The 18,534-nt window shown below is 51.8% G+C and overlaps 2 protein-coding genes across 5 annotated transcripts in view; both read left to right on the top strand.

Annotated features, from left to right (window-relative positions):
- Positions 1-969, top strand: part of INTS3 (integrator complex subunit 3) — a 46,733-nt gene extending 45,764 nt beyond the window's left edge. For both annotated transcript variants that reach the window (XM_009243822.4, NM_001131437.1), the window contains 1 exon segment: positions 100-969. In XM_009243822.4, the coding sequence (XP_009242097.1) occupies positions 100-177 (78 nt within the window). In that variant the 3' untranslated portion in view covers positions 178-969.
- A 1,205-nt stretch (positions 970-2,174) lies between these two features.
- On the top strand, positions 2,175-7,093 carry SLC27A3 (solute carrier family 27 member 3). 3 transcript variants are annotated; one of them, XM_009243836.4, is made up of 10 exons: positions 2,175-3,070; positions 3,425-3,634; positions 3,994-4,152; positions 4,695-4,819; positions 5,095-5,289; positions 5,397-5,487; positions 5,621-5,819; positions 6,048-6,145; positions 6,277-6,407; positions 6,766-7,093. In XM_009243836.4, exons 1-10 carry the CDS (start codon positions 2,353-2,355, stop codon positions 6,940-6,942), a joined length of 2,103 nt encoding a protein of 700 aa, XP_009242111.2. In that variant the 5' UTR covers positions 2,175-2,352; the 3' UTR covers positions 6,943-7,093. The 3 variants fall into 3 exon arrangements, with proteins under 3 accessions (XP_009242111.2, XP_009242109.2, XP_024103640.1); XM_009243834.4 differs by having other exon boundaries at positions 2,187-3,070; positions 6,030-6,145; XM_024247872.3 differs by lacking the exon at positions 6,766-7,093 and having other exon boundaries at positions 2,212-3,070; positions 6,030-6,195; positions 6,277-6,408.
- Positions 7,094-18,534: the final 11,441 nt, after the last annotated feature.

Genomic DNA, 18,534 nt, shown 5'->3' with positions numbered 1-18,534 from the left:
AGCCAGCACACGGGGAAAAGGAGCACTGGGTGCAGGTGGAGTCGGCGCCAGCAGCTGCCCAGGCTGGTAACTTCCCATTTCCCCTCCCATCTCTTCCAGGAAGAGGAAGACACGAAACCGAAGCCTACCAAGCGGAAACGAAAAGGGTCCTCTGCAGTGGGCTCTGACAGTGACTGAGGCCCTGCATTCCCCATCCCACCCCCAGCTGGACTGCCCTCTCCTTCTTGGTGATTCAAAGGTTAATAGAGGCTGAGGAGATTGCAGGGGAAACACCCTTGCTGCATCCCCAAGCTCCCCCGGTGGAAGGAGGAGCTTTCTCCTGTGGCTGAGTTTGAGAAGCTGCCATGCAGCCCTAGCCCCTTCCCTCCTCCTGGGGCCTCCAGCCCCTCACACTGCTGTTCCCAGTGATATTTGGGATCTGACTGAAGCCAGAGGCTCTGTAAAATCAGACCATAGTGGAAGTCCTCAGCCCCCTGGCCTCTTCCCCAGTCTCTTCCCCCAGTCTCCCAAAGAGCCATTTCAACAGAGAAGGGAAATGACAAAGGGGCAGCTGGCCAGATAAGCTAGGATGAGAGCAGAGACTCAGTGTGTGGGTGTCCCTTCCCGCTTCCCCTTCGGGTCTTGGTTTGTTCTGAAGGGGCGTTTTATAATCACTATCCACATGCCAGTGTGAAATGGGCATCTATGACGTGGTCAGGGTGTCCATTCCTAATCATGGGGCAGATGCCACAAGTATTCAGAAAGGAGTCTGAAAGGGTGGCCACAGCCCCACGTGGTGTGCCCTGGAGGCTTAGGTTGGCCTGAGGTTGGCACCTCAACCTACACCAGAGCCCAGGGAGTCCCAGAGGCAAGTTTCACAGAATTGTCATATGATCCCATTTCCTTGAGTCTTTTTTTTTTTTTTTTTTGGCAGAGATAATCGTGTCTTAAAAGTTGTTTTTAAATGACAATAAAACAAGCCACAATGTCTTTTGTGCTGGAGTGTCTGCTGGCATTTGCCCCGTGCATGTATAGCTTGGTCTTGATTTGATTGGCACCCCTACTTGTAACCGCAGAACATCCCCCCTTTCCCTTCCTGTTCTGCCCCCACTTTTGTCTAGAGCAGAAGGGACTTGGCTTTGGCCCCTACCCATCCTTCTGCTGCCACTGGAGGTGGGAGCCAGGCACTGACCTATCTGTGCAGAACCATCCCCTGTAAGATGAGGCCTGTCCTTACTCATTTCTCAAGAAACAAGAGGCTTCCAAAAGGTCTGTCATCCTCCAGTTGAAGTCTGTCTGCCTACCAAGAACAGCCGGAGGACTCGCTGCTTGACAGGGGAGGGATGCTCTGCTTGGTCTCCAGGGACAACTGTACCTGGAGATAAAGTTTGGATACCAGGGAGGGACAGAGATGCTCTTCCTTCCACAGTGTGGCCACTTGCTGGGCCATGTGAACCAGCAGAGGAGAGTTCCTTGGCTATGCTATTGTTCCCCTGCTGTCCGGGGAGAATGGAGGTGGACTGAGGAGTAAAGTTTGGGCGAACTGCACAGAGCTGCTCCTCTTCACCCCGAAAATTTGTCTTTTTACAGAATCCAGGTTCTCCCCTCCCTCATCACTGCTGTTGCTTCCTTTGAAAGTCTAAACCACTGGAGGCCTCTTTCCTTCCTCTCTCCTTCCCCAGTTTCCTCTGTCCCAATTAAAACCAGGATGGAGAGCATTTGCTGGCTGGCCCCAATTATTGTACCCTTGCCCAAAGGGAGGGGCCTCTGTCGTGACCCCTCAGAAATCTGGCAGTCTGGGTTTCCACCTTTCCCCTATTTAACTCTCAGCCCCCACCCATCCCCTGGGGTTGCGGCTGGCAGGAGGGGATGGGTCTGCCTATCGTGCTAGAACTTGCAGAACCAAATGGGCCAGGGGCCAAGTTCATTCTTCTGGGAGAGAGCAGTGGTACTTTCCTTTCACGGGAAAAAGAAATATTGAGGGGAAGATGGACTGCGATCCAAACGCCCTGGCTCTCAGGCCTGGACTCTAGGGCTTAGCCAGATGCCTAACCGCCCAAGCCGAGAAAGAACTTAGAAGAGACATAACCCTGGGATTGAGGGAAGGAGCGAGCACCGCCCAGGACCTGGTAGGGTGCGAGCCGCGAGCAGTCCGGGAGGGAGCGCGCCTAGGGCGGAGCGTAGGCTGTGGGGGGAGGGCTGGGAGTTCGGGGCCGCCCCACACCCGCACTCTTCCCGGGTTTCAGCTCTCCGCCCGTGGGGAGTGGTGGGGGCCTGGGTGGGAAGGGGCGTGTGCCAGCGCACGCGCGCTCCCTGAAGGAGAGGTCTCAGCTAGAACCAGCGGCCCTAGGTTTTCGGGAGGGAGGATCAGGGATGTTTGCGAGCGGCTGGAACCAGACGGTGCCGATGGAGGAAGCGGGCTCCATGGCTGCCCTCCTGCTGCTGCCCCTGCTGCTGTTGCTACCGCTGCTGCTGCTGAAGCTACACCTCTGGCCGCAGTTGCGCTGGCTCCCGGCGGACTTGGCCTTTGCGGTGCGAGCCCTGTGCTGCAAAAGGGCTCTTCGAGCTCGCGCCCTGGCCGCGGCTGCCGCCGACCCGGAAGGTCCCGAGGGGGGCTGCAGCCTGGCCTGGCGCCTCGCGGAACTGGCCCAGCAGCGCCCCGCGCACACCTTTCTCATTCACGGCTCGCGGCGCTTTAGCTACTCGGAGGCGGAGCGCGAGAGTAACAGGGCTGCACGCGCCTTCCTACGTGCGCTAGGCTGGGACGGGGGACCCGACGGCGGCGACAGCGGCGAGGGGAGCGCTGGAGAAGGCGAGCGGGCAGCGCCGGGACCCGGAGATGCAGCGGCCGGAAGCGGCGCGGAGTTTGCCGGAGGGGACGGTGCGGCCAGAGGTGGAGGAGCCGCCGCCCCTCTGGCACCTGGAGCAACTGTGGCGCTGCTCCTCCCCGCTGGCCCAGAGTTTCTGTGGCTCTGGTTCGGGCTGGCCAAGGCCGGCCTGCGCACGGCCTTTGTGCCCACCGCCCTGCGCCGGGGCCCCCTGCTGCATTGCCTCCGCAGCTGCGGCGCGCGCGCGCTGGTGCTGGCGCCAGGTAAGGCTGGAGCTCCGAACTGACCAAGGCGCGGCCAGCCACAGAAGGGGGCGTGTCGGGGACCGCAGAAAGGCTCGGTCTCATCCCTGGGCCTGGGAAGAAGCCGACTATCCCTTGGGGTTCGAAAGTGAGTGGAGATAGGAGTCTCCAGGTTTGAGAAGGGATGAGGCTGAATCTTTGATGCCCCAAGGATTCCCCAAGGAGTCGAGTTCCAGGCCTCAGACCCAAGATGGAATGTCCATACCCTTCACCCTCACCCAAGAGCAGTGTGGGCTGGGATGGGGAGGGGACATGGGTCATAGGCTCTTCTAGGTAGAGCCAGGGCCCCGGCGTTGTGCTTTCCCACCCTTCTAGAGTTTCTGGAGTCCCTGGAGCCGGACCTGCCCGCCCTGAGAGCCATGGGGCTCCACCTGTGGTCTGCAGGCCCAGGAACCCACCCTGCTGGAATTAGCGATTTGCTGGCTGAAGTGTCCGCTGAAGTGGATGGGCCAGTGCCAGGATACCTCTCTTCCCCCCAGAGCGTAACAGACACGTGCCTGTACATCTTCACCTCTGGCACCACGGGTGAGGGCGGGGCACCATACTTAGCTCCCCGAAACTAAGGCAGAGGAAGGCAGGGGTCTGGGAACAGAGACTGGGACCTCCTCAGCTCCCAGACCACTCCTTCAAAGCCCGCAGAGAGGATGCTGATTTCATTGGCACATCCTTTTTCTGCCCATCATTTCACTCCCCAGTCTCCTCACCTCCTACTCATTTTTCCACCTCCCCCAGACCACCCATATTTCCAGGACAGCCTGGTCTCAGTCCTCAGCTTCTGTCCTGCCTCCGCCTCTTTCTGTGGGAAACCCAGCGGGGGTGCAAACAGATAGGTAGAGCTTGGAGTCTGCCCTTCCCCTGATCGCCCCATAACTGCCACCCCACAGGCCTCCCCAAGGCTGCTCGGATTAGTCATCTGAAGATCCTGCAATGCCAGGGCTTCTACCAGCTGTGTGGTGTCCACCAGAAAGATGTGATCTACCTCGCCCTCCCACTCTACCACATGTCCGGCTCCCTGCTGGGCGTTGTGGGCTGCATGGGCATTGGTCAGTCTCCCCAACCCCACCTTCATTAATTCATCCAGCAGACATTTATTAAGCACATACTATGGTGTGAGTCCTCCAGGGTAGATAATCTAGAGGACGGATGGGGCAGAGCCCTACTCACCAGGAGCTCTGTACAATAGGGCAATGTCACCTGCCTAGACCTACAGACTGAGGAACAGTGAGGGGGGGCCATACAGCCACATAACTCCAGGCTGCAGGGTCAAAGGCAGGGAAGGACTGTGTCAGTCCAGGAACAGGCAAATAGAGAAGAGGGAGAGAGAGACAAGGAGGTGAGAGTGTGGAGGATGGGATATTTGGGGCTGGGAAGTAGGGAAAGGGCATTCACCTCTTCCAAGGCTGGGGACAGGGCCCGGGGGAGGGGAAAGAGGGCCAGCACAGCCTCCTGACGGTGTGACCCCCACAGTGGGCCCTTCCCAGGGAAAGACTACAGTGATGGCTGGGGTCTGGAAAGAGGGGCTCGGGCTCCCCACTCTGCTCCTAATCTTACCTCCTTCCTTCTTCCCCCTGCCCACTTCTGGCAGGGGCCACAGTGGTGCTGAAGTCCAAGTTCTCGGCTGGTCAGTTCTGGGAAGATTGCCAGCAGCACAGGGTGACGGTGTTCCAGTACATTGGGGAGTTGTGCCGATACCTTGTCAACCAGCCCCCGGTGCGTGGGCACAGATCCTGGGCAGAGCTGCTGACACAGGGCTAGCTTACGGGGAGCAGGACAGTTGACAGGAGACAGGGAGTTGGAGGGAGAAGCAGCAAGAAGAAAATGGCAGTGTAAGATAAGGAGCCAGAGATGGCCTAGGCCATCTGATGATTACAGCCTCTGAAGGAGGTCACAGTAGGAGGGGGTTCTGGGGAATGGGGAACAGGAATTCACTTCGGGGAGCGGGCATCTTGGTGCTGAAGCTCTGGCCCCTCTCCCACTCATCTCAGAGCAAGGCAGAACATGGCCATAAGGTCCGGCTGGCAGTGGGCAGCGGGCTGCGCCCAGATACCTGGGAGCGTTTTGTGCGGCGCTTTGGGCCCCTGCAGGTGCTGGAGACATATGGACTGACAGAGGGCAACGTGGCCACCATCAACTACACAGGACAGCGGGGCGCTGTGGGGCGTGCTTCCTGGCTTTACAAGGTGAGGGGCAGAGAGGAAACTGAAAACCCGTGGAACAGCAGAGGGCTGGCAGGAGAGGGGGCTCATGTGACTGCAATGATCCAGTACCCAGGTCTCCCTTTCCCCAGCATATCTTCCCCTTCTCCTTGATTCGCTATGATGTCACCACAGGAGAGCCGATTCGGGACCCCCGGGGGCACTGTATGGCCACATCTCCAGGTTGGTGGTGTTCTGGTGGGGTGGGCGGGGTGCTGAAGCTAGCACAGGAGGACTGGAATTGGAGACTGGGGTGGATGGGGGCAGGAGGCTCTGGGAAAGGTGACAGCACTCCTGACCCTGGTGACTCTGCCAGGTGAGCCAGGGCTGCTGGTGGCCCCGGTAAGCCAGCAGTCCCCATTCCTGGGCTATGCTGGCAGGCCAGAGCTGGCCCAGGGGAAGTTGCTAAAGGATGTCTTCCGGCCTGGGGATGTTTTCTTCAACACTGGGGACCTGCTGGTCTGCGATGACCAAGGTTTTCTCCGCTTCCATGATCGTACTGGAGACACCTTCAGGTATCTGTCCATAACTGGTTCTTCATCCTGGACATCTGATCTCTGTGATCCAAAGCTTCTGAACCTCAACTCTCTAATCTGCCACCTCAACCTGGGTCCTCAGCTAATCTCTCACTCTCAGATCTCACCATTTCATTCCTGTAACACTGACCTCTGACCTCATCTCCCCACCAAGCCCATAAGGCCCTGACCCCTGACTCCCATTTGCAGATCTCTGCTCTCTGACAGGTGGAAGGGGGAGAATGTGGCCACAACCGAGGTGGCAGAGGTCTTCGAGGCCCTGGATTTTCTTCAGGAGGTGAACATCTATGGAGTCACTGTGCCAGGTGCCTAGGCATGGAAGGTGGGGGAGGCACCCAGCCACCACCCCGAATTGGTAATACTTGGGCGCAGGGAGCACGAGGCCTTCGTGGTGGTCAGCCATGGAGGGGCTTACTCTGTCTCCCATACCCACCAGGGCATGAAGGCAGGGCTGGAATGGCAGCCCTAGTTCTGCGTCCCCCCCACTCTTTGGACCTTATGCAGCTCTACACCCACGTGTCTGAGAACTTGCCACCTTATGCCCGGCCCCGATTCCTCAGGCTCCAGGTAACCAGCCACTTCCCCCGCTGGCCGCTCACCCCATATATCCTCACCCCACATATCCACCCCATGTATCAACTTGGGAGTTTGATGGCTCCCAAACTCCACAAAGGGACCCCCAACGTAATACACTCCGTGAAGAGAAAAAACACGGAGATGCGCGCTCTTCACCCCACTTCTTTCCTTATCCCTGCCTTCTTCTGGCCTGGCTCTTTCTCCTCTCTGTCACCTCTTCCCCTAAACCTTGACCTCACACTCCCTTTCCCAAGACTTGCTCCTTAACAAAATTCAGGCAACTCCCCTGAACCACCTGGGGAGAGTCCCCTTCCCTGCAAATCCCCCTGACCCTTCCTCCTGTCCCCAGGAGTCTTTGGCCACCACAGAGACCTTCAAACAGCAGAAAGTTCGGATGGCAAATGACGGCTTCAACCCCAGCACCCTGTCTGACCCACTGTACGTTCTGGACCAGGCTGTAGGTGCCTACCTGCCCCTCACACCTGCCCGGTACAGCGCCCTCCTGGCAGGGAACCTTCGAATCTGAGACCTTCCACACCTGAGGCACCTGAGGGAGGGACTCTGTGGGGTGGGGGCCGTTGCAGATGTACTGGGCTGTCAGGGATCTTTTCTATACCAGAACTGCGGTCACTATTTTGTAATAAATGTGACTGGAGCTGATCCAGCTGTCTTTCTGACCTACAGTATCTGTCATTATCTCTCTGTGGAACTGCTTTTTCCTCGAGAGTTTTCTCCTGGCGTGGAGCCACAGGCCCCACATTCCTGCCCTGACTGGCTGTGGGCCAGAGCCCCGTATCTGGACCTTGGTGTTTTCCTCTCAGGAGACCCTGTGTGACCTTTGTCCTTGGAGAACCTCTGGTGACTGATGTTTGTGCTCCTGTGTAGCTCGCCCCAGTTTTACTCTCCAAGTGCCAGGCTCCCCACTGCTCTGTCTTGGGAACTGGAGGACCCGAGGGGTCAGCTCAAAGGGCAGAGGTGGACAGAAGCACACAGAAATGCCATGCCCCGCAGCCAGCCCAAACTGCTACCCCAGAATCAGGTGTGGCCGGGCCTGGGGAAGAGTCTTAACCAGCCCAAACAAGTGTTTGACTGTGGGGGAAAGGATGCTCAAGATACCCCTCTGCCTCGCAGCTATCTCTGAGAAGGCAATCTTTGAGGGGGAAGAGTGGGGTGCCCCTGCCTCCAGATGTTCCTACTGCTACCTGGTGACTGTCAGACATTCCCAGAAGGAGCAGTCCCCAGGGGGGACCCTCCGGTACTGCAGGAGAGTTTGACGGAAGCCCCTCCATGGAGTGAGGCTCAGAGTGCATGTGGTGGCAGGAGGGATGGTGGGAATCAAAAGGAAAAAGGCCTCTCGACCCCCAAATGAGGTGTCCAGAAAGTTCATTATCTAAAAGCTTGAAATGATGAAGCTCCTGCTTCTCCTAGGAACTATAGTCCCCCTCTGTTTTGAGCTGTGGGTCCTTGAAATTTTATGCTACTTTGCCTTTCCCCTTCTAGCCCCTCTCCCCAACATGAGAGGTCAGGGGACATGCCCTACTGGCACACTTGGGTCTCTATTGCTGGCCCTCCTGTTCCAAAACTTTACAACTTGCCCCCTTCCACCAGCAAGCCCAGTGCAGCCTCACTGACAGACTAGGTAAGGTACACGCTAAGGTGCAGGGGAAAACTTCATGCGTAGACCAATAAATGTGGAATTTAGCTCATTCTGTGCACCTCTCCAATCTGCCCCAGGAGGAGTACAATAGTTTGGGTGTGCCTGGGGGTAGGGCGGGTAGGCAGCCTGTGTTGGCTGGCAGTGGAGCACCTCCTGCAGCTGCTCTCCCACAGCTTAACTCAGCCCAGATTTCCCAGACCTGTGAGCTGAGTGGCCATCTCCCCCATCGCAGAACCTCACACCAAGCTTTTTTTTTTTTTTTTTTTTGAGACGGAGTCTCGCCTGTAGCCCAGGCTGGAGTGCAATGGTGCAATCTCTCGGCTCACTGCAACCTCCACCTCCCAGGTTCAAGCAATTCTCCTGCCTCAGCCTCCCGAATAGCTGGGATTACAGGCACACGCCACCACATCCGGCTTATTTTTTTTTTCTATCTTTAGTAGAGACCGGGTTTCACCATGTTGACCAGGCTGGTCTCGAACTCCTGACCTCGTGATCTACCCGCCTCAGCCTCTCAAAGTACTGGGATTACAGGTTCCCGGCCTATTTTTGCTTTTTAAAGTGTAGCTACTAGAAAATTTAGAATTACACATGTGGCTCAGGTTATATTTCTTTTTTTTTTTTTTTTTTTTTTGGAGATGGAGTCTCGCTCTGTTGCCCACGCTTGAGTGCAGTGGTGCGATCTCTGCTCACTGCAAGCTCCACTTTCCAGGTTCACACCATTCTCCTGCCTCAGCCTCCCGAGTAGCTGGGACTACAGGCGCCCGCCACCACGCCCAGCTAATTTTTTGTATTTTTAGTAGAGACAGGGTTTCATCGTGTTAGCCAGAATGGTCTCAATCTCCTGACCTCGTGATCCGCCTGCCTCGGCTTCCCAAAGTGCTGGGATTACAGGCATGAGCCACCGCGCCCGGCCGGCTCAGGTTATATTTCTACTGAATAGTGCTGGCGTAAATCCTGACCCCACACTTCACTCTGCAAACCCACAAATGCCAAGTGTAACATGTCAGTTGCACCTGTGCCACCCCTGCTCTTGAGTATCTGCACTTTAGCAAGGTAAGCTGGGAGGAGGGGAATTCTGGTAAAGTGGGCTGAGCCAGTCGCTGGGACGCTGGGACAGCATTCTGTCTTCTACTCCTATGTTGAGCTCACGGCTCGGCTCTTTGAACCAGCTTTGTCACAGAGGCTGTAACTAGTGATAGAAATGGAAAGCTGCAAGAAGGCCGACTTTTGATTCAAAAGCATCAGGTTTTCTGTTTGCTATAATAAAAATAAAATACATTTTAAAAGAATTAGGTTTGAGACCAGCCTGGGCAACATGGCCAGGCCTGGTAGTGCGCATCTGCAATCCCAGCTACCAGGGCAGAGGGGTGATGCTGAGGTGGGAAGATCCCTTGAGTCTGGGAGTTCGGGGCTGCAGTAAGCAGTGATGGTGCTATCTGCACTACAGCCTAGGCGACAGAGTGAGACCCTGTCTCAAAAGAAAAAAAAAATTAGGTTGCCCCATAAAAAGTTAATTGAAATAAAATTAAATGAGATTATGAGATAGATGAACCAGGGGCAAGGCGCAGTGGCTCACGTCTGTAATTCCAGCACTTTGGGAGGCTGAGGTGGGAGGATCACTTGAGCCCAGGAGTTCAAGACCAGCCTGGGCAACATGGCGAAACCCCATCTCTATAAGAAACACAAATTAGCCGGGCGTGGTGGTGCACACCTGTAGTCCCAGCTACTCAGGAGGCTGAGGTGGAAGGATCGCTTGTGCCCAGGAGGCCGAGATTGCACCACTGCAATCCAGCCTAGGCAACAGAGTGAGACCCTGTCTCAAAACAAAACAAAAAACAGATGAACTAGGGTGGTCCTCAGGTGGTGAGTGCCCTTTCTCAGCAGGTTGGATAGAGGAGGATGGTGGATGCAGAGAACCTAGTCCTCAAAACGTAGCAATACTCTCAGCCTCATTGTGCCTGCGGAACCTTCCCTGGGGGTAAAGGGGCCCCCTTCCCAAACCTGCCTCAAAGGCAGGAAGTCAGCAAACTATGCTGCCTGTTTTTGTTACATACAGCATACTAAAAAAATGGTTTTTATATTTTTAGGTGGTTGAAAAAGACTATTTCATAACATGTAAAAATTACACGGGTTCAAATTTCAGTGTCCATAAATAGTTCTGCTGGCACACAGCCACGCTCGTTCGTTATGATTGTCTTAAGTCCGCTCTCCTGCCACAACAGCAGGGCCGAGTGTTTATGAGACCCGATGGCCTGCAAAGCAGAAAATACTTCTCTTGCGGCCCTGGACGGAAAGAGTTTGCCGGCGCCTCTGTCTGCCCCATCCCTCCTGCGCCGCTGGGCTGCGGCTGCTTCCGTGAGCCCCGGGAAGGGAAGGGGAATTGGAAGGAAGCCCGCGAGCTGGGAGACACCCGGGGCGGCCGCGCACGACCCCACAAGCGGGGAGATGGCTTGGCAGGGAGAGTTGGAAGGCACCCCTCGCCCGGAGACCCCCGTGGGGCTCGGCAAAAAAAAAAAACCCATCTCAGGCGCTGCTGGGGGCGGAAAGGCGTCAGGCGCATGGAGCCGGCCCACTCTCTGGCGACCTCCGCCCGGCGGGCCCCTGCAGGGCGGTGCTTTGCGCCTACGTAAACCCGGCCTCGCTGCGCAAGCGCAAATCGGCGCCCGCCCCGCGCGCGAGAGGGGCAGGGCAGGCTGGGGAGGAGGGCGGAGTCATTCTTATGGCGGTACAGAAGCTCCTCACCTCCAGCTAAAAAGACAAACGGAGGGGTGAGGCCGGAGTACCTGGAGTTTTCCTCCTGGAGCCTCTTTAAAACTCACCCGTTTAAAGTGTAAAATTTAGTGTTTTTGGTATATTCGCAAAGTTGTGCATCCATGGCCACCACCTAATTTAGAACATTTTTGTCACTTCACAAGGAAATCCCTACTCATTAGCAGTCACTGTCCATTCAGCCCTCACCCTAGGCCCTGGCAACCACTAATCCTAGACGTTTCATGTAAGTGGAAGTATTTACTATGTTCTTTTTTTTTTTTTTTTTTTGAGACGGAATCTCACTCTGTCGCCCAGGCTGGAGTGCAGTGGCCTGATGTCGGTTTACTACAACCTCTGCCTCCTGGGTTCAAGCGATTCTCCTGCCTCAGCCTCCCGATTAGCTGGGACTACAGGCACGTGCCACCATGCCTGGCTAGTTTTTTGTATTTTTAGTAGAGACAGGGTTTCACTTGTTAGCCAGGATGGTCTCAACCGCCTGACCTCGTCATCCGCCCGCCTCGGCCTCCCAAAGTGCTGGGATTACAGGCGTGAGCCACTGCGCCCGGCCATATGTCCCCTTTTTGTAACCGGGCACCTTAACTTTAAAATGCATTTAAAATTTCTTCTCGACCTCCTGGGTTCAAGTGATCCTCCCACCTCAGCCTCCCCAGTAGCAGGGACCAAAGGTGGGCACCACCACATCCGGCTAATTTTTGTATTTTTTGTACAGACAGGGTTTCACCATGTTGCCCAGGCTGGTCTCAAACTCCTGGACTTGAGTGATCCGCCAACTTCTCAGCCTTCCAAAGTGCTGGGATTAAGGTGTGAGCAACCGTGCCTGGCCTTAAACTTTTTTTTTTTTTTTTGAGACGGAGTCTCGCTCTTGTCACCCAGGATGGAGTGCAATGGCGCAATCTCGGCTCACTGCAACATCTGCCCCCTGGGTTCAAACAGTTATCCTCCCTCAGCCTCCCAAGTAGCTGGGATTACAGGCGCCCGCTAGCACGCCCGGCTAATTTTTGTATTTTTAGTAAAGATGGGGTTTCACCATATTGGCCAGGCTGGTCTTGAACTCCTGACCTCAGGTGATCTACCTGCCTTGGTCTCCCAAAGTGTTGGGATTACAGGCGTGAGCCACCGCACCCAGCCTTTTTTTTAAAGTTAATTTATTATTATTATTATTATTTATTTATTTATTTTTTTTTTGAGACAGAGTTTCACTCTTGTTGCCCAGACTGGAGTGCAATGGCGTGATCTCAGCTCACAGCAACCTCTGCCTCACGCGTTCAAGCGATTCTTCTGCCGCAGCCTCCTGTAAACTTTTTTTTTTCTGTTGGGTTTTAAGGTATAATCTTGAGGAGAACTGCAGAAGCCTTCTGTCTTAGCCTTAAAATAGACTCCACATCCTTCCCTTTCCTATGGTATATATTCCCTTCACATTTATCTAACTATATGCTAGTGTCTAATTATGTGCCTTCTTAAAGGTTCCAGGGGCTAATCTTGAGATAGATGAACCAAGTCCGGAGACCCAGCTGCAAAATTCCAGAGATTACTTCAAGGTTGCTAGTTAACAACCCAGCCATTGTTGAGATGACGCCCGCCTGAGATCCAGGTGGACTGGGACTCGAGCTAGCCACCAGAACAAGACACAGCTCAATTCTTGCATGCCTTCCTTATCAATTTTTTTTCTTTTTTCTTTCTTTTTTTTTTTTTTTAATCCCTGCCTTCCCCGCAAAAATCAAAGTGGTTGCTTTGGATGGGAATCTGGTCACTTCCCCTTTACTAGTTTTGGTTAATAAAATCATTTTCTTTAAAAAAATTTTTTTTTTTGAGACTAGTCAAATGAAGCAGTGGGAGTGGAGAAGGAACAAAGAAATTTGTAACTGGTTGTGATCAATGAGTTGTAAACACCACTGCACTCGGACCAGCCTAAAATCACTTTCTTTCTACCAGACCTTGCTCTTGTTTACTGGACTCTGCAAGCAGCAAGCATCCAGAGCCATATTCAGTTGCATTTTGTGTCTGTCTTCTTTCACTTAGCAGAATTTTTCTTTTTTTTTTTTTTTTTTTTAAGACAGGGTCTCACTCTGTCACCCAGGCTGGAATGTAGTGACACAATATCAGCTCACTGCAACCTGCGCCTCCCAGGTTCAAGCAATCCTTCCACCTCAGCCTCCCCAGTAGCTGGTACTACAGGCGTGTGCCACCACGCCCAGCTAATTTTCTTTTTAATTTTTTGTAGAGATGGAGGTTCGCCATGTTGTTCAGGCTGATCAGAAACTCCTGAGCTCAAGTGATTCACCAGCCTTAGCCTCCCAAAGTGCTAGGATTACAGGTGTGAGCTACCGCACCTGGCTTCATTCCTTTTTATGGCTGTATAATATTCCAATGTATGGATCTATCACATTTTGTTAATCCATTCATCTGTTGATGGACACTGGGCGGGGGGCTATTTATGCCTTCTGGTTATTTGAATAATATGGCTATCAACATTCATGTACAAATTTTTGTGTGGACATATACATTCGATATTCTTGGATAGATATCTAGGAATGGAATTACTAGGTCAAACGGTAACTCTATGTTTAACTTTTTGAAGGAACTGCCAAACTGTTTTCCACAGTAGCTGCATCATTCTACATTCCCACCAGCAGTCTATAAAGGGTTCCAGTTTTTCCACATCCCCACCACTTGTTATTATCTGTCTTTTTTTACTATAGCCATCCTACTGGGTATGATGTGGTATCTCATTGTGGCTTTGATTTGCATTTTCCCATGGCCAATGAGGTTGAGTTTCTTTTCATGTGTTTACTGGCCATTTGCATATCTTCTTTGGAGAGATGTTTATTCATATTTTTTGCTCACTTTGTAACTGGGTTATTTGCCTTTTAATTATTGAGTTGTACAAGTTTTTCTTTTAATCTGGACATAAGTTTCCTATCAGATATATAGTTTGCAAATATTTGATTCTGTTGTCTTTTCACTTTCTTGTCAAAAGCATCCTTTGAAGCACAAAGGTTTTAATTTTTTTTTTCTTTTTTTGAGACAGGGTCTCACTCTGTCACCCAGGCTGAAGTGCAGTAGCACAATCTTGGCTCACTGCAACCACCACCTCCAGGGTTCAAGCGATCCTCCTGTCTCAGCCTCCTAAGTAGCTGGGATTATAGGTGTGTACAACCATGCCCAGCTAAATTTTTTTTTTTTTTTTTTTTTTTTTTGAGACGGAGCCTCCCTCTGTCACCGAGGCTGGAGTGCAGTGGAGCGATCTCAGCTCACTGCAACCTCCACCTCCCGGGCTCTACCAATTCTTCTGCCTCAGCCTCCCGAGTATCTGGGACTATAGGTGCATGCTGCCATGCCCGGATAATTTTGTTGTTGTTGTTGTTACCCAGGCTGGTCTCGAACTCCCGAGCTCAGGCAATCCACCTGCCTCAGCCACCTAAAGTGCTAGGATTACAAGCGTGAGCCACTGCGCCTGGCCGATTTTGTATATTTAGTAGAGACAGGGCTTTACCATGTTGACTAGGCTGGTCTCGAACTCTGGAGCTCAGATGATCTGCCCGCCTTGGCCACCCAAAGTGCTGGGATTATAGGCATGAGCCATCACGCCTGGCCCAGGCTTTACATTTTGATGAAGAACAGTTTATCTTTGTATTTTTTTTTTTTTTTGTACAGTGAGAATTTTGTAATACTTAGTTTTTCCCCAAGGAAGAATAAAGATATCTTATACTTCATTTGGCAATGTTTTGTTAAAGGTAATATGGGTGTTATTACTTGAAACTATTTAATGGCATATTGTATAACAGTGCATATATTAGGGGTCAATATTTCCAGATAAAAAGAAAAAGTATTTTAGTATAAATAAAACTAATTGAATAAAAATCCTGGCACCCTTGGAGGAATGGTTGATCTCAGGTCTGGGGGAGAAAATACTCTGAATGAGACTGGGGCAGATGGTTCCAGAAAGCAAAGATAACAAAGAACGGGGGAATAGCAAACGGACACTGAACTCCCACTGGCCTAAGAGAGACAAATTGAACCTCAGAGAGATTGCAGCAGAAACACTGAATTAAAAAAAAAAGTATCAGTGCAAACTCCCACTAAAGAGACTTGTACTAAAGGGAAGATGGATAAAGGGAGAGAGAAAAAGAAACACATTGGACAGAGTACCAACTCCTTACTCTGAAAATTGGCAAACAAAGGAAAAAACTAAGCACTCTCCCTTCTTTCCCATGTGAACTGAATTTCAGGGTTACCAAATTGTCCTAGTTGATGAGGGAACATTCTTTACAGAAGAATTTCAGTTAATAAATGAGAAAGGAATGACAGAACTGGAAAATCAGCATTTTGCAACCCCTAATGAAATAACTGTCAGGCAATTATTACCAATAGATATGACTATTGGATAAAAGGTTGATGAGGCTGAGTGTGGTGGCACATGCCTGTAGTCCCAACCACCTGGGAGGCTGCAGAGGGAGAACATTTGAGCCCAGGGGTTTGAAGCTGCAGAGAACTATGATTGTGCCTGTGAATAGCCACTGCACTCCAGCCTGGGCAACACAGGGAGACCTCGTCTCTTAAAAAAAAAAAAAAAGAAAGAAAGAAAGAAAAGGTTGACGAAGGGCCAGACATGGTGGCTCACGCCTGTGATCCCAGCACTTTGGAAGGCCAAGGCAGGTGGATCACCTGAGGTCAGGAGTTTGAGACCAGCCTGGCCAACATGGTGAAACCCCGTCTCTACTAAAAATACAAAATTAGCTGGGTGTGGTGGTATGCCCCTGTAATCCCAGCTACTCAGGAGGCTGAGGCAGGAGAATCACTTGAACCCAGGAGGCGGGGGTTGCAGTGAGTTGAGATTGCACCATTGCACTCCAGCCTCGGCAAGAAGAGTGAAAGTCCATCTCAAAGAAAAAAATTAAAAAAAGAAAAGATTGACAAGGAATCTTGGAGGGATCAGGTTATCAGCACCTGTAGCCCCTAATCAATTTTAGAATCACTGACAGTAAGACAACCAGATATTGTGCATCTCCTGAATGCAGTGTGCAGCATAAAATACCACCAATAAAGTCTTCTTGCCTAAAAGTGGAACCTGAATAAACCAAGCCTCTGAGCCAACATCCATTTATAGAGGAACGTATTCAATAGCACACACACACACACACAAATCAGACAGATCCAGAACATGCAAAATTTTACTGGAAAATTTACCCAGTCTGTTCAACAATTCAATGACATATAAGGGTGAGGGTTGGGGGTGTTTACCTTTGATAAGATCATTAAGAGACACAATAATCAAATGCAGTGTATAAACCTTGTGTTTGATTCAAAACAGAAAAACAGTAGAAAGACATTTTTCAGACAATCAGGGATATTTGGTTAAGGACTAGGTATTAGATGATATTAAGGAATTATTAAGAAATTTTGTCATATATGATAATGGCATTGTGGTTATGAAGAAAACGTTTGTAATTTTTTTTTCTTTATTGAGACAGGGTCCTCACTCTGTCACCCAGGCAGGAGTGCAGGGCGCTTTCTTGGCTCATGGCAACCTCTGCCTCCCAGGCTCAAATGAACCTCCTGTCTCAGCCTCCCGAGTAGCTGGAACTACAGGTGCCCGGCTAATTTTTTGTAGAGATGGGGTTTTGCCCTGTTGCCCAGGCTGACCTCAAGTGATCAGGTGCTGGGATTACAGGCGCGAGCCACCACGCCCGGCACCTCTTCCCCTTAACAAACATTAACTGAGAGCCCATCCTGTGCCAGACTCTGCTCTGGGCACATAGCTGGGAGCACCACAAAGTCCCCGCCCTCCTGGAGCTCGCTCCGGGGGAGACACGCATGAAAGCCGGTGTGAAATGCCCCGCCCTGGATTGAACATCAGAGACGGAGCCCACAGGAGTCGTGCGTTTCCTGCGGGGGCTGTAACAGATTACCATAGACATAAGGGCTTCAAACATGAATGTCTGATCTGATAGCTTTGCAGTCAGACGCCTGACAGGGCTTTCTGGCCTAAAATTGGCGTTGGCAGGGCTACGTTTCCTTCTGGAGGCTCTAGGGGAGCATGCGCTTCCTCACCTTTTCCGGTTTCTAGAGGCCCGGCATCCTTGGCTGTGACCCCTTCCTCCTGCACATCGCGTCTCTGGCTCTCCTCTGCGGCCACATCTCCCTCTCCTCTCCTCCACCTTCCTCTTCCGCTTTTAAGGACCCTCATGATGGCATTGGGCCCACCTGTATAATCCCGGAGCACCTCTTTAGGATCAGCTGTACCAACCTTAATTCCTCCCCGCCAGGTAATTTAGCGCATTCATAGGTTCCGGGGATGAGGACTTGGATCTCTCCAGGGCCCTATTCTGCCGACCACAGATGGGAAGGTCGATGGAGATGGACAGAGAAGGGAAGAGGCAGAAAAAAGGCTCGGAGAGAGGCAGAGGACCAGGCTGAGAGGAGAGAGGAGGTGGCTGAGAAAAGAGACAGTGTCCTGGGCGTGCTTGGGGACTCTTCGGGGGATTCTATCTGCCAGCTGAGACTTTCCAGGGACGTTATTCCAGGAAAGCCTGGGCAGCTGTGAAACCTCAGATGACGCCAGAGGACTGTTCGGGGTTGAGCCAATAGGCAATTGTTGGAGAGGGAGGGAAGGAGGGCAGTTCTCAGCAAGTCCATGTTGGCAGCGTTTCCTGAGCTCCAAGGCTATTCCGGGCTCCATCCCTGGGATGGAGCTTCCTAGCCTGCGTCAGGACGGCGTTTGCCAGCGTTCCAGGGAGTGTGGGTCTATCCCCTTGGTGGCAGGAGGGAGGCTTTAATCAAATTCTCAAAGGGGCCTGGGACCAATAAAAGTTAACTCCTATCCTGAGTGTTATAAAAAGAAGTGCTTGGAACGTAAAATGCTGCAGTCACTGTGGAAGGCAGTTTGGCGGTTCCTCAAAATACAGTTACCATGTGACCCAGCAACTCTATTCCTAGGCGCATGCCCAGGAGAATAGAAGACATCCGTCCACACAAAAACATTTCCACGGATGTTTGTAGCAGCATTGCTCATAATAGCCAAAAAGTGGAAACAACCCAAATGTCAGTCTCCTGATGAGCAGATAAACAAAATGCAGTCTATCCATGCAATGGAATCTGATTCAGGGATTAGAAAGAATGAAGTTCCGAGACAGGCTACAAGATGGATGAAACTTGAAGACATTACGCTAAGTGAAATAAGCCAGACACGAAAGGACAAATATCATATGATTCCACTGTATATGAGGTACCCAGAGTAGCCATATTCATAGAAACAGAAAGAAGAATGGTGATTGGCAGGGGCTGAGAGAGGGCAGATGGGGAGTGAATGTTAGTGGGTACTAAGTTTCTTTTTGGGGTGATGAAATGTTTTAAAATAGATTGTGGTAATGGTCGTGCAACTCTGAAAATATACAGAAAGACACTGAATTCCTTAAATGGGTGATGGGTGAAATTTCTGCTATGTAAATTATATCTCAGTAAAGCTGTTCCTAGAAAAAAAGAGGAAGTGGGCCAGGCACAGTGGCTTATGCCTATAATCCCAGCACTTTGGGAGGCTGAAGTGGGGAGATCGCTTGAGTCCGGGAGTTCAAGACCAGCCTGGGCAATATAGTGAGACCCTCTCTCTACATACCTATGAAAAAATTTTTAAAATAGCCTGGCGTGGTAACACACACCTGCAGTCCCAGCTACTCGGGAGGCTGAGGTGGG

The sequence above is a fragment of the Pongo abelii genome, chromosome 1, assembly GCF_028885655.2.
Source record: "Pongo abelii isolate AG06213 chromosome 1, NHGRI_mPonAbe1-v2.0_pri, whole genome shotgun sequence".
NCBI lineage: Eukaryota > Metazoa > Chordata > Mammalia > Primates > Hominidae > Pongo > Pongo abelii.
This window is presented reverse-complemented; position numbering and strand designations above follow the sequence as displayed.

Excerpts from the sequence above, each read along its gene's own strand:
- SLC27A3 (XM_009243834.4), top strand. The coding sequence starts at position 2,353 with ATGTTTGCGAGCGGCTGGAACCAGACGGTGCCGATGGAGGAAGCGGGC. Across the intron at positions 5,290-5,396 it reads GTGCTTCCTGGCTTTACAAG|CATATCTTCCCCTTCTCCTT; the intron begins GTGAGGGGCAGA and ends CCCTTTCCCCAG. Across the intron at positions 5,488-5,620 it reads CTGTATGGCCACATCTCCAG|GTGAGCCAGGGCTGCTGGTG; the intron begins GTTGGTGGTGTT and ends TGACTCTGCCAG.